We start from the raw sequence: 22,552 nt of genomic DNA on the forward strand, positions 1-22,552 counted from the left end.
AAAAGAAAAAAGCCGGAAGTGGTGCTGTGGCTCAAGTGGTAGAACGTTAGCCTTGAGCTGAAGAGCTGAGGGACAGTGCCCAGGCCCAGAGTTCAGGCCCTACGACCGGACCCCCCAAAAAAACAAAAACAAAAACAAACAAAAAAACAAACAAAACAAAATTCTAGAGCTAAGTATGTAACTTAGTGGTAGAGCTCTTGCTTACCATGCATAAGGCCCTGGGTTTGGCCCACTAACCCAGGGAATAAAACAAGCCTCCTTACAGCACTGGGGATGGTAGCTTTCAGCAAAGGAAGTACTCATGACTTACCTTATGAAACAGTAACACCTCTGTTCAATACCTTAATAATAACAGTAACATTATATTTTTAAAAGAAGATTGTAGCTTTCAGTTCAAGTACAACTTGTATAAATACAAACATCCAGATTGTATTTTGAGGATATCCTGAATGAATGAGAGATCGAATCTTGAGGTTTCCCCATAAAACCTTGCTAGGGCCAAAAGAAGATAGACCATTTGGCAAACTCCAGTCTCAGAGGTCTGTCTCTTTGCCCATTCCAGGCTGAAGTTTCCAAGGAAGCAAGCAGAAACTAAAAGGAGGATTTGTCTGTTCTTTTTTAGAAACAAGTCTGTTGAGATTTCATACATTCTGCTCATTTTTTTTCCTTTTTTTGCTTCTATGTCAGCAAGGGATTTTTTTCCCATTTGACTGAGAACAGCTCTATTTCTCTGTGAACAGCTCTCTCTCTCTCTCTCACTCTGTGTGTGTCTTTGTTATCTTTTCCACCCACAGGTAATACATTTAGCTGCTGTCATGCTGCTGGATGAACCAAATTTGGGGTGGGGAAGCTGGGGCTGTAGCTCAGTGGTAAGGTGCTTGACTAGTTTATATGCAAGGCCCTGAGCTTAATAACTAGACTTGAAAAAGAAAGAAGAAAAGTGAGAGAAAGAGAGAGAGAGAGAGAGAGGTAGAAAGAAGAATAGGAAGGGAAGGAGGGAGTGACGAGCAGGAAAGGGACAAGTAGGGGAGGCGAGGATAGAGGAGCAGGAAAAAGGAGGGAAAGGTGTGTGTGTGTGTGTGTGTGTGTGTGTGTGTGTGTGTGTGTGTGTGTATGTGTGTGTTTCAGAATAGAAGTGGAACATATCAGAGGCAGAAAAGGAGGCTCCAATCATCTCTGCCTCTCTTTGCTTCACCCCACTTACATGGAAAAGAAAAACACAGATTCTTTTGTTTTTGTTTTTGCCAGTCCTGAGGCTTGAAATAGGGGTCTGGGCACTGTCCTTGAGCTCTTTTGCTCAAGGCACTCTACCACTTGAGCCACTGCGCCACTTCCTAAAACACAGATTCTTATAGGAGAAAACATGAAGAAAAACAAAAAAGAATGGAGGTGCGATCATCAAGATGTAATTGAGATGAATATAGGCTGAGTCATAATTAATACAGAGCTCTATGCAAATGACTATGGAAAAAGAGGCAAAGAATACCAGTTCTTTTGGACCCTGCCACCTGCGCCCACCCTGGCACCCTTCCCTGCTCCTCACACAGTCATCACCACATAGAAGTCCCAGAGTTTGTGACCATGCCAACCCTGGTAAGCTGAGAAAAATAAAGACATACTGAAATGTTTGTGCTACTAAATTTATTTCATTTAAAACAGTGTCTCATGTTCTGAGACTATATCCTTCCGTCTTTATTTTTTTTTAATCAAATGATGCTGAAAGCAGATGTTAATTGGTATTTTTATGTGTTTTTCTTGGCAACTTAAAAAAATTGACCTCTATGTGTTGTTTCTTATTTATTTTTTTTTTCATTCATTCATTTAACACATTGATTTATGAGACCCAAATGTCTGCTAATCTCTTTCTCAGGGAGGAAAAAAAAAATCAAATAACAAATGGTTACCAATCTATTTGGAACAAATGTCAATTAACTAACCTATACTTCTAGGAGAAGATTTAACAGAAATCTCACTTTTGTTCTAAACAACTCCGTCTCTAAAATGGTTCCATAAGCATATCAAATGAGTCATAAGAACTACTGCTTGGTGATTAAAGAAACATTTCTTTACAAGCTCTGACAATTTAACAGGGGTGGGGGAGGAGGAGGAATGTAATAATAGCAATAAATACAGATGGGACTACATAAATTGAAGCTGTCCTGCTCCAAAACTCTTCCTAGATTAGCTGGCATCCCAGCTTTCTCATCTGAAATGAAGCAAGAAATTAATTATAACAATGATCATAGCAAGAAGCAAAGAAACAATCAAAACAAAATCCATCCTCTCTGACAGCTTGCCTTTGTTCTTGTCACCCCTGCTCACTTTATGTGTGTTGAAGCAACACACTAAAGGGAAGTCCCAAAGAGAAGACAGTATTGAAGAGGGCCATGGCCTGGCCTTGGGAAAAACTAAGCTCCCCCACCCAGGGCAGGCCTTCTTAACTTGCTTTGTTGGCAATGAATGCAATTGCACAAGCACAGGTTAAACTTGCTCAGAGAGTGGGTGTTCTCAGTTCTAAGCAACCTTTCTACCTGTCTTCCTCTGCCTCCTATTTCCTTCTGAACCCCATCACCTTCCAGCTCCTTCCATCTCTGGAGGAGTTTGCCTGATGTAACCACTACTGCCCACTGCTTTTTTTTTTTTTTTAAATGGCCCCATCCCAGAGCACTTACAAAGCTGTGTCTGTGTGAGGGTCTCTCTTCTTTATGCAGAGCTGAAAGCAAACACAAAGAGAGTCATCAGTTTGCTTGCTTTTCTAAAAGCTTGTAGAGAAACATTTTGAATGCAACAAAGTAACAGTGGCTTGGGGATAGAGGCTATAGAAATATGGCTTTCCTCTACACTGGATCAAGTCTCATTTTAGAATACTATTTATTGAAATTTGAGAAGATGTAACTCATTCAGGATGCTTCCAGGGTTCCAAATGGCTGGTCATTCTTTCATTTTCTTTTCTTCTCTTTTTTTAATGGTAGAAAGAACTACATTGGATTGCAATGGGGGAGGGCTCGGGTGGGCAGGGGAAGGGATGAACTCTTTGAACTGTTTCTCTGGAAACATTGTTGCCCTAAATAACACTCAGTTAAGTGTTGCAAGTAGAATGCCCCTTGCTGACTAGTACAGGTTGGCTTTTCCTTAGAGGCTTTTTGCCATCTCTGCCCTTTTTGGCATGAATTACTGGTAGAGTCAAATGCATGGCATTAACCTGTGCATGCATGTTCTCTGAGTCATATAAAACAATGAGGTAAACCAGTGGGCAATTCAAACCCAGTCCATCCCCCCCCCCCCAGGCTATGTGTTGTATTTGAGGTGCAAATTTGAATCCAGAGCAGATATTACTTTGTGTTTATTTATCATACCACAGGCACCATAACAACAATAAAGGGGCTTTAAAAAATATATTTATTTGGTTTTTTTTTGGGGGGGAGGAATCAGGGTCTCTCTTTGTAGCCCTTTGACCTCAAACTTGGAATCCTCTTGCCTCAGCTTCCTGAGTGCTGGGTGACAGCTGTGGGCCCCATACCCATCAGGGAAAACTCAAAAACAAGAAAAATGAATCCCAAATCTACTCCTAACACCACAACTGTTTGTCCATATACACTTTTGTTCTTTATAAAGTTACATTAATACCCTATGTACAGCTTTTCTTCCATCCCACAACTTTAACATTTTAAGTTTATTGTTTTGGTGCTACTTTGAACTCAGGGTTGTTTTTTTTTGTGTGTGTGTGTTTTTTTTTGTTTGTTTGTTTGGGTCCTGTCGTGGGGCCTGAACTCTGGGCCTGGGTGCTGTCCCTCAGCTCTTCAGCTCAAGACTAGCGTTCTACCACATGAGCCATAGTGCCACTTCCGGCTTTTTTCTTTTTGCTTATATGGTGCTGAGGATTGAACCCAGGGCCTCATGTGTGCAAGGCAAGCGCTCTACCACTGAGCCACCTTCTCAGCCCTGAACTCAAGGTTTTTATCTGTTAGGCAAGTGGTCTGCTCCTTGAACGCATTTTTAACCCTTCTGGCTTTGATTATTTTTGAGATAGGATCTTGCTTTTTGCCTGGACTAAGATCTTCCCATTTTCTTTCTTTCCGTATTTTTTTGGTGACAGTCCTATGGCTTGAACTCTGGGCCTGGGAGCCATCCCTGAGCTTCTTTTGCTCAAGGCTAATGCTATACCACTTAAGTGAGTCATACGCCACTTCTAGCTTTTTGGTAGTTAACTGGAGATGTATCTCATAGACTTTCCTGCCAGGGCTGGCTTTAAATTGCAATCCTCAGTCTTCTGAGTAGCTATGGCTACAGGCTTGATCTACTAGTGCCTGGCCTATTTACACTTTCTGTTGAAGCTGGGGTGACAGCTAGTACACTACCATGCCCAATATTTATTTGCTTCCTTCCTTCCTTCTTCTCCTTCCTTTTCTTCCTTCTCTCTTTCTTTCTCCTTCCTTCCTTCTATTTCTTTCCTCCTTCTCTCTTTCTTTCTCCTTCCTTTCTTCCTTCCTTCCTTCCTTCCTTCCTTCCTTCCTTCCTTCCTTCCTTCCTCCCTTCCTTCCTTTTCTTTCCTTCTTTCTTTGCCTCTCTTTCTACCCCAACTGACCTAGAACTGTGATCCTCCTTATCTCAGCTCCCCACATAGTTAGGATAATGGCTGTGTAATACCACAACCAGCTATAGATTGAGATAGGGTCTCATGAACATCTTTGTCCAGGCTGCCTTCCTAAGTAGCTAGGATTATAAACCAGGATTATAGGTGTGAGACACCAGTACCTGGTTTGTCTTATTTCCCTCCTCCCTGCCCCTTCCTCGTGGTACTGGGGATCAAACCTAAGACCTCAAGTATGCAAAGCACACACCCTACTACACACCCCCCTTGAGATCATTTTTATCTCAGTTCAAAATACTTAGTTACCTTCATTATTTTTTTCCTTCTAGCAAGTACTGCAAAGCACAATGTCAGAAAGACCACCACACATGCAGCAATAATGGGTTCTGCTGGAAAGGCCACTTTTTTATCTGTTGGAAATGCAAATACAGGGAAAAATAAGAAATATTTATATGTTTCTGATTTATATGCCTCTAGTATATAGGTCCCAGCTATGACACCTTGTAGTTTGTGTGTATCATCCTCTTAATTCAGGTAGACAATATTGTCCCTTCTTACAGATGACAAGCCAGAGTCTTTAGAGGTTAATTGTCCAAAACCTCAAAACTAGTAGTTAGCAGAAGCAAGTTTTGAATCTATCTCTTTGTGAAAGAATATGCTATCATAATATGAATAATTTCCCCCAATGTAAGTAGTCAAACCATTTTTGTATTTCTTTCATCCAAAATTCTTGCTATACACAGAGTAGAAGTAAGGCTGAGGTCAGTTGTATTTCTTGCTTTTTGAAAAGCCCAAAACATATTAAGAGGGATTCCAGATGCCCAAAAAGAGGAAGGCAGGCTGTGAGCACCAGAAGATAAGGTGGGGAGAGTCCACTGGACTGAGAGAGAGATCTATGGGCCCAAGGAACAGAGGGACAATTTACCTCTACTGTGTAAGTATCTCAGGCAGGTGGAAAGGGTTTTTTGTTTGTTTGTTTGTTTGTTTTAAGGTTGCTGCATGAAGCCCTTAAAAGAATTAAAAGGTTTGAGATCTGAGGACAATGTGTTGAATCCAAAGAATAAAAAAGTGATAAAATTAATAAAAGTTAATAAATGTTTGGATATTTATGAAATGTAACCTGATTTCAACTAGAACCCAACTTTGAAGTAATAGTTTCACTTCAAGAATAAAGCTAGTAACTTATTGTCTAACAAATTTTAAAATCTGGAAAACTGGAAAACTTCATTTAAAATGTTTATAGCAGCTGAGTACTAGCTACTCAAAAGGGCATCAGAGTTCAAAGACAACAGGGCAAGAAAGACCATAAGACTCATCTCCAAGAAGTAAAGCTGTGGTTCAATCACCAGTCTTGAAAGAAAAAGCTAAGAGATAGTGCCTAAGTCCTGAGTTCAAGCTCCAGGACTAGCACACATAAAATAAATGTGTATAGCAAAAATAAACTGAATGTATTTTGTTTCCATATGCTTAATGACCTCATTTAAACCTTGGATTCCGATGTCACTCAAGGTAGGGAACAGGATCTAATCATTAGATAAGAGGTTAGGAATTTAAAGGAAATAGCCAATTATCTAACTGCTTATCAGGTTGTTGGATTTGTGATTAATATATAGTCAGCAAATATGTACTGAGTGACTAACTAGTTAAACCTAGGTTGACCCTGCAAAAGAATATAATAGGAGGTGCCTGCCTTCACAGAGCTTCATCCCAATAGGGAAAGAAATGTAAACAAACAAAATACAGATTGTGCTGGGTGCTGGTGGCTTATGCCTGTAATCCCAGTTACTCTAGAAGCTGAAGTCTGAGGATCTCAGTTCAGAGCCAGCCCTGGCAGGAAAGTCTATGAGACTCTTATCTCCAATTAACCACCAGAAAACTGGAAGTGGCACTTGTGGCTCAAGTGGTAGAGCACTTGCCTTGAGCAAAAGAAGTTCAGGGACAATGCCCAGGCCCAGAGTTCAAGTCCCACAACTGACATACAAAACAAAACAAAAACAAACAAACTACAGATTGAGATAAGTTTTTATAAAGGAAATTGGGTCAAACATAAGAGTGTGAAGGGCAAAAAGGAAGAGAGGAAGAGGTCAATTAGATCTAAATTGAAAGGAATTGGGATTATAAAATAGAGTGTATCCCTCCATAACTGTGTAACTCTGTAATGGTTTGCTTGTTTTTACTTTTGGCAATACTACGGTTTGAACTCAGAGCCTTCCACTTGCAGGAAGGCATTCTACCATTTGAACCACACCTCCAATCCTACACTAACCGATTACTCTGTGTGTGTGTGTGTGTGTGTGTGTGTGTGTGTGTGTGTGTGCGTGTGTGTATGTGAGTGTGTGTGTGTGTGTGTGTGCCTGGGCACTGTCCCTTAGCTTTTTTTTTTTTGTGGGGGGGGTCCAGTCATGGGGCCTGAACTCTGGGCCTGGGCACTGTCCCTCAGCTCTTCAGCTCAAGGGTAGAACTCTACCACTTGAGCCACAGCGCCACTTCTGGTAATAACAATCTCATGGACTTTTCTACATGGGTTGACTTAGAACTGTGATCTTTTCTGATCTCAGTTTTGTGAGTAGCTATATTACATGTGTGAGCCACCAGTGTCCAGCCCAATTACCTTGTGTTTTGTGTGTGTGCTGATCCTGGGTCTTGAACTCAGGGTCTGGATGCCTGCCCCTAAGCTCTGTGTGTGTGTGTGTGTGTGTGTGTGTGTGTGTGTGTGTGTGTGTGTGTTTGTGTGATGGCTAGTGTTCTACTACTTGAGCCACAGCTCCACTTCTGGTCTTTTTGTTGGTTAATCGGAGATATGAGTCTCTCAGATTGATCATGATTCTCAGATCTCAGCCTCCTAAGAAGCTAGGATTACAGGTGTTTGCCACCAACACCCAATCCATCACCTTTTTGTCATTTTCTTCCATTACTTTTCCAGTTCCTGCTCAGAATGATTTTAGGAAATACATGAATTAACTATCTTTCACTTTTTTAGTGGCGGTGCTGGGGATTGAACCCAGGATCTAGTGCATGCTGAACATACACTACCACGGAGCAACACACCTAGCCTCCAAGCATTTTTGTTAGAGAGGTAGAGGTCTAATCAACCCTCTGGAAGAACTTTGTGAGATGGACCTTCTTCCAGAAAGCCCTGGTTCTATAAGAGCCAGCTCAGGGGCACACTAAGGGCTTTCATTTGCATGCCAACGAAATACGCCAGAACAAAGAGGAAGTAAATATGAGGTTCTTAGGAAAAGAAATCGGAAAGCAGTCATAGATTTGATTTTTTTAAGAAAATGGAATAAAAGAAAACTATATGTGAAAACTTTCATTCCCCCAAAGGGGCTGAAACAGACTGTGTGAGCCACTGGCTCCCTTTAAATCCCAAGTTCTGTTGCAAATGACAGTGACACCCAGCCACCTTACCTCTCTCCTTGCTCTAGTTTTTGCTGTCATCTGTATCACACTTGACATCCCCTCCCCCAATATTCATTATGGTAAAATAATTTCAACACATGGCTAAATCATAAGCTGCAGAAAATCTCCATGATGTCATTTTTAGCTTTGCATGGAACTCATTTAGGCACTACCCCACTGGGCAGGGAAGTCGGAGAGCCTCATGGAAGATTTGGCAGTGAGCCTGAGCACCAATAACAGAAAGCTTATGTTCTGAAGACAGCCAACAGCCAAGGAAATAACAAAGCAAGGAGAAATCAGAAAAAACAAGGCAATTTGGAAGAGCTCCATCCAAAACAAGTTTCTGTCCACCTGAAAGGCAATTTATGGATAGCCACGCAAGCTGGATGCTTTATATTTTTTTAATATGCCATATAGCAATTACAATTTTTTCTTAGGCAAGAGGGATGATATAACTCCCCAGTCTTCAAGTGTGGTCCTAGGGGCAGTAAGGAGGGCCTGGCTTGATAAGGCCCATCCTATCCCGCTTTGGTGGTCTTGGGGGAAGTAAAAAGCACAAGCTTGCCAGACACCAGCAGCTCATGCCTGCAATTCTAGTTACTCAGGAAGCTGAGATCTGAGGATCATGATTTGAATCCAACCTAGGAAAGTCTGTGAGACTCTTACTCAAGTTAAACAGCAAAGAGTCAGAAGCTAGAGGTGTGACTCAAGTAGTAGAGTGCAAGCCTTGAACAAAGAAAAAAACAACTAAGGGACACTGTTCAAGCCCTAGAACTGGTACACACACACACACACACACACACACACGCCCCAAACATCGAGGTGGATGTCCCTTCCTCAGCTTGCTTACTTTTATCCTGTGGGTACTTAGGTTATTTGTAGGATTGCTTTTTAAAGCAATTGTCTCCTAAGCATATGGTCCCTGCTCTGCAGGACAAGCAGCAGTCCCAGTGATGGGCATTCAACCATCAACAGTTCTTTCTCCCCATCAGTTACTCTGCTCAGCACTCCCCCCACCCCCCTTTCCCATGCCAACTACAGGGAGGAAATAAGAAATCCTATGGTAACTTCAGTCCATCATTTCTGGCAGGAGTTCCATCGACTTCCTGGGGACTGGCAAGAGAGGCAATGAGTGGGTACAGGGAGTCAAATGATTAAAAAGGGAATGATGTTCTAACAAAACAGAGATGCCTCAGCTTGTTTGGCTGCTTTGAGCACACTGGCCCTCCACCAGGAAGTGCAGTGCAGACAATTCTACACAGCTGCTATACCCGTACCTCACCTTTCTTTTTTTGTTTGAGCAAGGAAAGCTGAGGAAGGGAAAAAAAACAAACACTCAGAGCTTCATTTGTTCTCTATTATTGCAGAGGTGATAACCTGAGTAGATGAAGCACAAAGTGAAAAGAAAGAGCTTTTTGAAAAAAAAGCTTTCCTCACTCCCTTTCCTGATAAGCCTATAAGTTAGATTTTTAAACTTTGATTTTATGTGTGTGTGTGGGGGGGGGAGGGTGTTGGATATGTGCCAGTGGTAAGGCTTGAAGTCAGGATCTGGGTACTATCCCTTGGCTTTTTCACTTAAGATTGGCACTCTATCACTTGAGCCATAGTTCAACCTCCAGCTTTTTGCTAATTCATTGGAGATAAGAACCTCTCAGATTATCTTCCAGGGTTAAATTTGACCTATAATCCTCAAATTTCAGCTTCCTTTGTAGCTAGGATTACAAAAATGAGCCACCAGTGCCTGGCTTGTAAATTAGATTTTGAGAAGTAGGTGTGACTTTAAAGATCCATTTAGAAATATTTAATCAGTGCCCTTCTTCCCTGGTTTTTGTTGTTGTTGTTGTTGTTGTTGTTATTTTGTTTTGTTTTGTTTTCCCCTAGATTCTCTTTTGTTTGTAATTATGCTGTGAACTCAAAAGACCAGTCTCTACATTCCTTGGTGGCCCCCAGAATTCATGGAAACACTCCCTAAAAACCAACCAGAATCTCTTTCTATACTTGGTTCTAGGAAAGGATCTTTTTTTTTTTTTTCTAAAGGCAATATTTGTGTGGAATGGGTATAATTCTCCCAAAAGAACCAACTAGAAGGGCTGGGAAGGTGGCTCAGTGGTAGAGCGCTTGCCTTGCATGCCCGAGACCCTGGGTTCAGTTCCTCAGCACCACATAAGCAAAAAGAAAAAAAAAAAACCAACTAGAATTCTTAATGCAAAATTCCCTGGATTTTCCAAAGAAACCTCTAGCCATAGTCACAATTGTCAGCATCAAGTATTTATTGGGCCTCTCTTCTAAATTTTGCCCTGGGAACCACTTAAAAGAGTTATGGGTGGGCTGGGAAGGTGGCTCAGTGGTAGAGTGCTTGCCTTGCATGCATAAGGCCCTGGGTTCGATTCCTCAGCACCACATAAGCAGAAAAAGCTAGAAGTGGTGCTGTGGCTCAAGTGGTAGAGCACTAGCCTTGAGCTGAAGAGCTAAGGGACAGTGTCCAGGCCCAGAGTTCAGGCACCATGACTGGCAAAAAAAAAAAAAAAAAAAAAAAAAGAGTTATGGGTCTGGGAACATGGTTTAGAGGTAGAGTGCTTTGCCTAGCAAACATGAAATCCTGGGTTCCAGTCCTCAGTACCACATACACAGAAAAAGCCAGAAGTGCCACTGTAGCTCAAGTGGTAGAGTGCTAGCCTTGAGCAAAAGAAGCTCAGGAACAGTGCCCAGACCCTGAGTTCAAGCTCCAGAACTGGGGGGGGGTGGGGTGGGGGGGTGGGGGGAGTTACCTTCAACAACCAGGTGAAAGTCCAGGGTCTCCATTTTCATGGATGAGTTTGCAACACAGTTGTAGGTTCCATTGTCTGATTTCTTGACTTTGGTGATGGACAGCTGGAAAGACTCACTTGTCTGTTGGATTTGGTGACGGTTGTCCTCTAAAGTCAGGACATTATTGTTTTTGTACCACATCATTTGAGCCTGGGGATTAGATTTCACCTCGCAAACCAACTTGACATCTTTGCCTTCCTCAACTGTTTGAAAGTTGTTTCCGCTCAGGAGAGGAGGAACTGTAAGACTCAAGCATTGAGGTTTGATTAGATGGCAAGCAGTAGTTCATTGTCAGCATTTAAGGTCTTCTTGTAGTCTATCACATGCAGTCATTCATCCATTTTGACAAAAATCTTATTGAGTAATTATTGTTTACCAAGCAATGGGCTAGGAACTGAGGATATTCAATTCCAAATATATACATTCCAATGTACACTTCCAACTGTACATTCCATTCCAAATCTCAGAAATTTTAATGTAGTGAAGACAAATCATAAAATAATATATGGTAATGAATGTAATATATGATAATAAATCTATATCAAGTAGACAATTTGTAACACTAACCAAGAGTATTGGCCTGGGGTCTTTCCTTTCTGAGTGTTATTGTAACAAACTGACCCAGGCTACAGATAGATAAAACAGTACAATATAGTCTGGAGGCATGATTTATAGATTGGGCATCTGCCTAGCAAGCGCTATATATATAATACCAAAAAGGCAGACACAGTAGTTCATCCTAAGTCCATCTATATCACTTCCTGTGACTTTGAGACAGTTACTTCACTGTTACAGTCTCAGTTTTCTCATCTCAACAAAAATGGACTAATAAGAACTTCCTCATGGGTGACTATAAAAATTGAATAAAATAATCCCTGTACAGAATTTGTTATGGTTGGGGACTAGTAGCTCATACCTATAATCCTAGCTACCCAGAAGGCTGAGGTGAGAATTGTTTTGAAGCCAGTCCAGGCAGAAAAATTCATAAGACTCTTCTCTACAATTAACCAGAAAAAAAAAAAAGAGCCAAAAGTGGAGGTGTGGCTCAAGTGGCAGAGATCCAGACTTGAGCAAAAAAGCTGAATAGGAACACAAAGCCTATGGTACTGGCATGCACATGTGTACATGCACACATGTACACACACACACACACACACACACATCCTACAGTACTGGTTGTTGCTGTTGTTATTGTTATTATTATGTTATTCTTGCGGCGGTGGTAGTTGTTTTAAAGACTACTTACACCCTCTGGTTTTGCATTTTATCCAACCACATTTATGCCCATGAATATTTGCATTTTATCTAACCACATTTTTGCCAATGCATATTTGCATTTCCCTAGTGATCCTCTAGAAATAATGTTCTCTTCTCAGAATGTATATCAGTTATGCCCAGTCTGCCATGATCCTCATATCTCAGCCTTCTGAGTAGCTAGGATTACAGGCATGAGCCCTTGGTGCCTGGCCTGTTATTTGTTTTTCATGTCAAAGTTTCACTATGTAGCCCAGGCTGGCCTCAAACTCTTGATCCTCTTGTCTCTGCAAATAACCTCAACTCTCACCTTTCACCATGGCTTACCCACATCTAGGGAGAAATGGCTACCCTGACTTTCCCTTCTTGTCTATGCCCCTTGCATTTCCTGGCAAAGGTGCAAAAGATCATCAAAATGGATGAGGAGTGGGCAGTAGGAAGGAGGTAGATGTGGAAAAGGAGGAAAAGAAGGAGCTTGTATAATCTGCACACTGAATAATTAGACCCTGAGTAGGCTGTGCTATTAATAACTTTCTCAGAAAAATGACATTTTGTTGCTCTTTGGAATGAGCTTGAATTCTGTATCAATATCCAACAAGGATGTTTTATTCTACTCAAATATGGAAGAAGCTGCTGGAATCCAGAACACAATTGCCAAATCTAACAGTTCAGTTTGTGGACAGATCCTATTAGTTTGCTTCCCTCCTCCCCCTTTCCACCCCACTCTTTTCTTTTCTTCTTGGTTTTATTAAGACATTAAGTATGTAGTTTAGACTGGCCTCAAACTCATAATGCTCCTGCCTCTATCTTCCAGAGTGCAGGGATTATAAGCATGCACTTTACTCCCCAGTTTGTTCCTATTGACTTAACCATTTAAAATTAATGTTTAACAGTCAACAACAAATGCTGGAGGGGATGTGGAAAAAGAGGAATCCTATTATACTGCTGGTGGGAATGTACACTTATACAACCACTTTGGAAAGCAGTCTGGAGGGTCCTCAGAAAGCTAAAGATTGACCTCCCTTATGACCCAGTCATACCACTCTTAGGCATCTATCCTGAGCAACAGGAACCAGGATACAAGGACACATGCACCTCCATGTTCATTGCAGCATGTTTACAATAGCCAGGATATGGAAACAACCCAGATGCCCCACTACTGATGAATGGATCCAAAAAGTATGGTACCTACATACAATGGAATATTATGTAGCCATTAGAAAGGACAAAATAATGGCATTTTCAGGGAAATGGGTGGAACTAGAAAAAAATCATGTTGAGTGAGGTAAACCAAGAATAAAGAGACAAATGGCACATGGTCTCTCTGATAAGTTGGTGTTAAATCCAAAACGTAAGGAGATATGACAAAGTAAACAAGACTCAAGAAACAAAGGACCTCCACTCAGCTGGTAGAATCAAATGACCCCATGCTGCTGACCACATATATAGGATATATGTACACATCACAAGGAAACTAGGAGGAGGACACAGAAACAGAGGAAAACATACAACAGCAGGACCATCAGCTGCACTGGACATTGATCAAAATGAACTAAGCAACTCAATGAGAGCAATGGGAGGGAGGAAATGACCAGGAGAAAGGGAATGTCTGACACTAAACAAAAAGAAAGAAATGTACATATCACCCAATGTGGAAGAAATAACTGTATTGTCAAAGTCATAGAATTCATAAATTTCATAGACCATGAAAAGACAATTTGCCCCATGTGTTTTGTGACCTTAACTATCACCATCTCACAATACTGTGAAATTTGTGAAATTTATGTAATCACTTAATCACAATAAAAATTGCTATAAAAATTAATGGTTAAATGTCTGTGTGTGTGTATATGTGTGTGTTACACAGCAAAGAATTAAGCTTCAGTAATGTGAAAAAATCTTTAAACCTTTGCTTAAGTAGAAGACTGATTTTCCAGTCAAGTGAGTAGAATAAAATATTATCCTACATATGTACATATACAGATGGCACAATGAGATTAAAGACTTTTTCCAATCTTAAAAAAAAAAGTAATGGTTAAGGGCTGGGAAAGTGGCTCAGTGGTAAAGTGATTGCCTTGCATGCCTGAGGTCTTGAGCTCGATTCCTCAGCACCACATAAGCAAAAAGAAAAAAGCTGAAAGTGGCGTTGTGGCTCAAGTGGTAGAGTGCTAGCCTTGAGCTGAAGAGCTGAGGGACAGTGCCCAGGCCCAGAGTTCAGGCCCCACGACCAGACCCCCCCCAAAAAAAAATTAATGGTTAAGGATGTCAGCTGTATGTGGATATCCTTTTATGAAAATCAGTGATTTTCAGATAAAGCTAAGATTCTTTTTGACTCTATCCTGGTTACCTTCTGACTCCCCAGAGGGACCCACCGCTATGAATTTAGGGAAAATTCAGATTTTTTAAAAGACTTCTCTATATGTAGGGAAAATAATCTATCATTTCAGGAACATAGGAAAAGTTCACATAAAAGATCTTGTTCTCTTGATAACTTGCATGTTTCTGAGATCTATCCACACTGATTCACAATGATTTAGCTCAATGCTTTTAGAGCACTCCCAGTATGATATATGACTCTTAGTTTGACAGGTATTACATTATTTTCATTTTTAAAAAACATGTTAAACAGTGCCACATTAAATATCTTTGCACATGTCTCTTTTGTGCCAGTATTTCTCCAACATTAACATCTAGCTGGAAAAATGCTAGACTATAAGGAAAGAAAAAAAAAAAAAAAAGAGCCAGTTGCCAGTGGCTCATGCCTATAATCCTAACTACTCAGGAGGCTGAGATCTGAGGATTGCAGTTAGAAGCCAGCCTGGGCAAGAAAGCCCATGAGACTCTTATCTCCAACTCACCAGCAAAAAGCCAGAAGTGGAGCTGAGGCTCAGAGTATAAAACATCAGTGTTGAATGGGAAAAGGTAATAAGGGTTAGTACCTATACCCTGAGTTTAAGCTCCATTACCAGCACAGAGAGAGAGACAGAGACAGAGAGAGAGACACAGAGACAGAGATACAGAGAGAGAGATAAAAGGAAAGGAAAAGAAGAAATGCAATTGTAATGGGGACTGCAGATACTCAGTGCTTGCAAGGGTATGGGGGAAATAGGCTCTCTCCTGCTTCACTGGGCAATTAGGCAAAATCAACACCTAGATGTCAACCACCACTTACTGTGGTGCAGATATGGCAGACTGGCCTTTCTTTTCTCTTTACTCACAAATGACATTCAGCACCACTGAGACAGACATGGTCTGATTCCTCTGCAGCTTGCAGGTAAAGTTGACTCCGTTGTCCTTTTCACTAATGGGAGAGACACAGACCGAGCTGATGTTGATTTTGTTTCCAGGTTTCAAATCTACTCTCCCATTTTCTCGGAACCAGAGCAATTCTTCATCCCTGGTGTGATTTCGAACAGCACATTCCAGAGATGCGTGGAGGCCACGTTGAGTGTCCAGAATAGAGTTCTCTGTTTTACCATTCACAGTTAGAACAGAACCTGAGGGGTAAAGGTGAAACTATTAGATGCCCATAAATGGGAGATTGGTTAAATGAACTCTGTTACAATGTGACCAAATGTATTCTCAATAGTTAAAAATAGTCATACTAGCTAGGCACTGTCAGTCCTAGTTACTCAGGAGGCTAAGGTCTGAGGATAGAGGTTTGAAGCTAGCCCAGAAAGGAAAATCTGACTCTTATCTCCAATTAGCCACCCAAAAGCTAGAAATGGTGCTGTGATTCAACACCTGGGTCTGTACTACAGGCACCAAAACAAAATGTACAAATGAAACCTAACTACAAAAAACAGTCATACTGAGTGACATTTTTTTTTTTTTTTTGGTCAGTCATGGAGCTTGAACTCTGGGCCTGGACACTGTTAGCACTCTATCACTTTGAGCCATAGCACCACTTGTTTTCTGATGGTTAATTGAAGGTAAGAGTCTTATGGGATTTCTTGCCTGGGCTGGCTTGAACCGTGATCCTCAGATCTCAACCTCCTGAGTAGCTAGGATTACAGGTACAAGCCACTAGTGCCTGGATGAGTGACATGATTTTACAAGGAAATAGTAACACAATGTATTAACTTTTAAAAAGGAAGATTAAGTGTGATGGTCCCTCATTTTTACTACCCATTAGCAACACTTGGAGATCTTTTTAAAAGATGCCAGGCTCTCATTCACATATACCTAAATGATTGACATAAATACAACTTGGGCAACAGGCATTTTTGTGGCGTTGGGATCTAACCCAGGTTCTTGCAAATGCTAAACAAAGGCTCTTGTGAACTACTGGAGTTTGAAAATAATCAGAATGAACATAGAAACAACATATATAACAACAACAACAACAACAAGACTTATAGCATATATTCACGGAGAAAATAATTTGGGAAAAATTCCTATCTATATTGATGTGGATTGGTAAAAATAAAGACAAAAGTTATGAAATACCAGACTTAATTTGTTTCTTTCAAGGGATTAGAAGTAGGAAAACAAGGGAGTAGGAATGAGGAAATAAAAAGGAAACACAACAAGCAGAGTAGAAAAGTAGTCTAAGATATAGCATTAGGTAAACAGGCAGGATAGAAAGCATATCTCTCATAATTACTATAAATGTATCAAAATTGAATATGCATCTTGGCCAAAATCTGATTTGAAAGTCCTTTTCTGATTAAATGCCAAGATTATGGATACATTTTATGTTGCATTTTCAATGTTTTAATACCATTTTGGCAGTGTAGAAAAATTAAAAGATGTTTAAATAAATATGGATTGTGGAATAGACAAGTTTTTGTGGGGTTGAGAATCAGGATATATAGAGGGATTATTTTTTTCTGTTCCATGTTTTAGAAATTCCCCTACTGAATTTCCTTTTCTTTTTATTTTCCTGGTTCAGAAGTAACAAAAATTAAAATATTCACTGTCACACACCTATTCTCCCAGAAAATATTCATCAGTATATTCTGTTAACTTGTTTGTTTTCCTTCTCCCCCCCCCCCCCTTTTTGGTGCTGAGGATGGAACCCAGGGTCTCATGTATGCTAGGTAATGCTCTATCTCTGAGCTAATCTCATAATTTTCCCTTGTCTTTAAATACTTTGGCTATTGGTAAAGAAAATGTTTTGTTCCTTACTATTTGATAACAATTTGGAAGACTGTATAACCAAAATGTTAGGTAGTTTTCTCTGAATGATGGGATTTGGGGGCAGGGTATTTTTGCATATGTGCATGCATGCCTCTGTGTGTGTGTGTGTGTGTGTGTGTGTGTGTGTGTGTGTGTGTGTGTGTTGTGTGCATGTATATGTGTGCATGTGTGTGCAGGTGGTACTGGGAATCCGGGACTGATCACATTGCCAGCAAGTGCTTTACTGCTGAGGCATGTGTCCTGCTCTTCTTTATTCTTTTCTATACTGCCTTTTTTTTTGTCCATCGTGGGGCTCAAACTCTGGCCCTGAGCACTATCCCTCAGCTATTCAGCTCAAGGTGAGTGCTCTACCACTTGAGCCACAGAGTCACTTTCAGTTTTCTGAGTGATTTATTGGAGATAAGAGTCTAATGGTCTTTCCTGCCTGAGCTGGCTTTTGAGCCTCGATCCTCAGATCTCAGCCTCCTGAATAGCTAGGATTACAGGCATGAGCCACGATGCCTGGCCACTGCCTACTTAAAAAAAATTTTTTTTTGGAGTTGAGAATTTAACTCAGGTTCCTGCACATGCTAAATAGGCATGTACTCTACTACTAAGCTACATCTCCCAGTGTCTTGTCTAATTTATTTTACCATGACTACATAATTAAAATCTGAGTGTGAGGAAGAGGGGAGAATACACAATTAATATTTTACTGTAAGTGGTATATTTCAATAGATTATTTAAGGTAAGGTTAGTATCAAGATGCATTATAATATAGGAAAAATCTGCTGGGCACTGGGGGTTCACACCTGTAAATCTTAGTGACTCAGGAGGGTGTGATATGAGGATGCCAGTTCAAAGCCAGCTTGGGCAGGAAAGTCCTGAAATTCTTATTTCCAATTAACCACCAGAAAATTGGAAATGTTGCTGTGACTCAAAGTAATAGAACACTAGCCTTGAGAGGAAAAAACTCAGGGACAGTGCCCATACCCTGAGTTCAAGCCCCATGACCAACCAACAACAGCAGCAATAACGGGAAAAAAAAAAAGGAAAATTCTGGCTGCAGCTATGGAGTTAATAGCTGTCTTGTACTACCAGAACCGTAAAACAATATTTGTTCCACTGAATTATGTTACCTGACTCCTGTATTTTGAGCCATACTAATTTGCATAGCCAAATTGGAATTTAAGGTTGTGTCCATTAGCCATTTCTTTTCTTTTGCTGGTCATGGAGCTGAACACAGGGCCTGAGCTTCTTTGTGCTCAAGGTTAGTGCTCTACCACTTGAGCCACAGCACCACTTCTAACTTTTTCTAAGTAGTTTATTAGAGATAAGAGTCTCATGGACTTTTCTGCCCAGGCTGGCTTTGAACTGTGATCCTCATATCTCAGCCTTCTGAGTAGCTAGGATTACAAGCGTGAGCCACTGGAAGCCCAGCTGACCTTTTCTTTTGTGTGCCAGTACTGGGACTTGAACTAAAAACCAGGGCATTCTCTCTCTCTTCCACCCTCCCTGTCTTTCCCTTCCTCTTCTCCTCCCCTCCTTCTCCTTCTTTCTCCTTCCCCCTCCTCCAGCTCTCTTTTCCTCCCCTCAGGGCTAGTACTCTACTGCCTGAGCCATAGCTCCACTTTTGGCTTTTTGCTGGTTAATTGGAGATAAGAGTCTTACGGATCTGTCTGTCTGACCTGGCTGCAAATTGACATCTTCCTCAGACCTTGGCCTCTTGAGTAGTAGCTAAAATTACAAGAATAAACCACTGCGCCTGAACCCATTGAACTTTTTTTTTTGTAATCTGAAATTTTATTTCTCCAAAAAAGAGGTAATGATAATATTAACTTACTTGTCACTTCACATGGCAAAAATAAGATCACTAAAAGCAGAAGCCTGCACACTTGCAGTAGATAGCTGCTCTTCCATGACATCGTTAAAGGATCCAAAGGTGATGGAGCTGCTGGGAGAGAAGAATGCAATTGGATCTGTACTTTGGTCTCCAACGAGTTCATGAACTTGCTTCCTGTGCATTATGCATTTTAAAAAGGAGCCACATATGAATCACTCTAGCTTAACGGTTCTACCTCTAGTTTCAAATTAAACAGCTCTGTTCTGATTAAGTTCAAAGTACGTTTAGTAATGCTAGTATTTTTTTAAGATAGCAAAAAGAAAAATGAAAGGAATTGGGCATTAAGATATAGGACAGCTGTGGGAAAATAACACCAATCTTCTCTAGAGAAATAGCATGTCATTAAAAATATTTTTTTTCTGGTCCTGGGCTTGAACTGTGGGCCTGGATGGTATCCCTGAGCTTCTTTTGCTCAAGGCTAACACTCTACCACTTGAGCCACAGCACCACTTCTGGCTTTTTTTGAGTAATTTATTGGAGATGAGAGTCACAAACTTCTACATGTACTGGCTTCAAACTGCAATCCTCAAATCTCAGCTTCCTTAGTAGCTAGGATTACAGGAGTGAGCCACTGGCACCCAACAGAAAGAAAAGTAAAACTTGTTTCATTCTCAGGTGGTCCTAACTAAATAAACTCATTCTTCTTTTCTGTTTTGTCAGTTGTGAGGCCTTGAACTCTGGGCCTGGGCACTGTCCCTCAGCTCTTCAGCTCAAGGTTAGAGCTCTACCACTTGAGCCATAGCACCACTTCTGCTTATGTGGTGCTAAGGAATCAAACCCAGGGCCTCATGCATGCAAGGCAAGCACTCTGAGCCACCTTCCCAGCCTTCTTTTCTATTCTGTTCTCTCCCTCTCGTTCTCTCTCTCCCTCTCCCTCTCTTCTCCCTCTCCCTCTCCCTCTCCCTTTCCCTCTCCCCCTTCCTCTCTCTGTGTGTGCACATATACACTGTTACTTTGGCTTAAACTCAGGACCTGGGTGCTGTCCCTTACTATTTTTTTCCCTCAAGGCTGGAGCTCTATCACTTGATTCATACCTCCACTTCTGGCTTTATGGTAGTTCATTGGAGTTAGGAGTCTTACTGACTTTCCTGTCTCGCTAGTTTTGTACTCAGATCCTCAAATCTCAGCCTCCTGAGAAGCTAGGATTACTGGTATGACTCTTCAGCACCCAGCAGACTCATTCCTTTTTGAAAGACTCACTTAGATCATTTTTTAGAAACCTGCTCTTTGATTGTAGAGAATGATTTGAGACAATTCCAAATCCCCTAGATTCCACGTGTGTACATGGAAAGGGCTCAATGGAAAAGTGGCTCTAATTTTGAACCAGGTTAAATGACTTTGAAGTTTCCCATCTTAAAACTCCTTCCCCTTGACCAAATAGGAACTTGTTTAAATAATAAATAATCAGGGTTTCTGTGCTTTGCTGATACATGCCTCTCTATTTCCATCTGGGGAAAGCAATGTTCTATTACTTCTGCCCTGGGGCTCAGGGTATGGCTCGGTGGTAGAAGTCTTACCTAGTATTTTCTTTTTTCCTTTTTTTTTGGGGGGGTTCGGTTGTGGGGCCTGAACTCTGGGCCTGGGCGCTGTCCCTCAGCTCTTCAGCTCAAGGCTAGCACTCTACCACTTAAGCCACAGTGCCACTTCCAGCTTTTTTCTTTTTGCTTATGTGGTGCTGAGGAATCGAACCCAGGGCCTCGAGCATGCAAGGCAAGCGCTCTACCATTGAGCCACCTTCCCAGCCCTTACCTAGTATTTTCAAAGTCCTGGGTTGGGTCCCCCAACACCATAAAAGAAAAGAAAAAAGAAAAAAAGGGACTACTCCTATAAATATAGTAGAAACACACATGCAAAAGACACAGTGTCACTGGAGGGGATGTGGAGAAAGAGGAACCCTATTACACTGCTGGTGGGAATGTACACTTATACAACCACTTTGGAAAGCAGTCTGTAGGGTCCTTAGAAAGCTAAAGATTGACCTCCCTTATGACCCAGTCATACCACTTCTAGGCATCTACCCTGAACAACAGGAACCAATATACAAGGACACATACACCTCCATGTTTAATGCATCACTGTTCACAATAGCTAGGATATGGAAACAACCCAGATGCCCCACCACAGATGAATAGATCCAAAAATTGTGGTATCTATACACAATGGAATATTATGCAGCCATTAGAAAGGACAAAATAATGGCATTTGCAGGGAAATGGATGGAGCTAGAAAGAATCATGTTGAGCGAGGTAAGCCAAGAGCAAAGAGACAAATGGTACATGGTCTCCCTGATAAGTGGATGCTAAATCCAAAACGTTAGGTGATACAACAAAACTAAAAGGACTTAAGAAACAAAAAACTCCCACTCATCTGGTCGAACCACTACTAAATATCCCCATGCTGCTGATCACATGTATGGTGTATATGTGTACACCGTTATAGGTTATAGACCGCGATAGACAATTTGCTCCAGGAAAGTTAGAATGAACTTGTGACTTTAAATGAGCATCATTATTCCACAATACTGTGAAATTTGGGAAATTATGTAATCACTTAATCACAATTTTAATAAAAAGAACCTCGGGGAAGGTAGGGAGGGAAGAGATGGTAGGAGGAAAACAATGGAGGGGGTAACAATGTTCAATAAGAAGTGTACTCATTACCTTACTCATGTAACTGTAACCCTCTGTATAGTATCTTTACAATAAAAAATTTTAAAAAAAGACACAGTGTTAAATTCTTTGCATACGTTCTTTTGATCTCAAGCCTCATAACAATTCTCTTGAGGTAGTTCCTCCTTAGGCCCTTTCTCTTTGCTTTCTTTTTCCAAAATAAAGATAACACTTATCTATCACAAATTGCATGAAAATACACAGTGAGTTTTTGTACCATTACTGATATTTGAACCCAGGACTTCATATACTTTTTCAGTCATCAATGGTGCTCTACCACTAGAACCATATCTCCAGTCTAGCATTTTTCTGGGTAACTGGAGAGAAGAGTCTCAAAGAAGTTGTTTCCCCAGTTGGCTTAGAACCATGGTCCTCAGATCTCAGCTTTCAGATCTGGCACCCAGATAAAAATAAAAATAAATAATAATAATGGATTTTGGGTAGAGGATGTCATGAACTCAGGGCCTTGGTGCTGTCCCTGAACTTCTTTTGCTCAAGGCTAGTGCTCTACCACTGGAGCCACAGTTGCACTTCCAGGTTTTTTGGTAGTTATTTGGAGGTAAGTGTCTCATGGACTTTCCTGCTCAGATACAAGGATCTCAGCCTCCCAAGTAGCTAAGATTACAAGTGTAAACTACCTGTGCCCAGCAGAAAATAAATTTTGATAAAAAATATTTGATTATGGTATTTCTGGGAATACTACACTATTACTATACATCCAGTTAAAGCTTCAATTTTCTTCTTCCCCCCCTCTCTCTTTCTCTCTCTCTCTGTCTCTCTCTCTCTCTCTTTTACTCAAGGAAG

The 22,552-nt window shown here is 40.9% G+C and overlaps 1 protein-coding gene across 3 annotated transcripts in view; it reads right to left on the minus strand.

Annotated features, from left to right (window-relative positions):
* Nucleotides 1–1,548: 1,548 nt before the first annotated feature.
* Tmigd1 (transmembrane and immunoglobulin domain containing 1) overlaps nucleotides 1,549–22,552 on the minus strand; it is a 38,042-nt gene continuing 17,038 nt past the window's right edge. For 2 of the 3 annotated variants that reach the window (XM_070027404.1, XM_070027401.1), the window contains exons 2-7: nucleotides 19,020–19,127; nucleotides 15,274–15,552; nucleotides 10,762–11,040; nucleotides 4,898–5,001; nucleotides 2,673–2,713; nucleotides 1,549–2,206 (exon numbers count right to left, since the gene is read on the minus strand). In XM_070027404.1, the coding sequence (XP_069883505.1) occupies nucleotides 2,203–2,206; nucleotides 2,673–2,713; nucleotides 4,898–5,001; nucleotides 10,762–11,040; nucleotides 15,274–15,552; nucleotides 19,020–19,101 (789 nt within the window). In that variant the 5' untranslated portion in view covers nucleotides 19,102–19,127 and the 3' untranslated portion in view covers nucleotides 1,549–2,202. Of the gene's footprint in view, nucleotides 2,207–2,672; nucleotides 2,714–4,897; nucleotides 5,002–10,761; nucleotides 11,041–15,273; nucleotides 15,553–19,019; nucleotides 19,131–22,552 lie in introns of all 3 variants that reach the window. The other variant, XM_070027403.1, reaches the window with a different exon arrangement.

Source organism: Dipodomys merriami, unplaced genomic scaffold, assembly GCF_024711535.1.
Source record: "Dipodomys merriami isolate MVZ:Mamm:240054 unplaced genomic scaffold, mDipMer1.0.p SCAF_19, whole genome shotgun sequence".
Lineage (NCBI taxonomy): Eukaryota > Metazoa > Chordata > Mammalia > Rodentia > Heteromyidae > Dipodomys > Dipodomys merriami.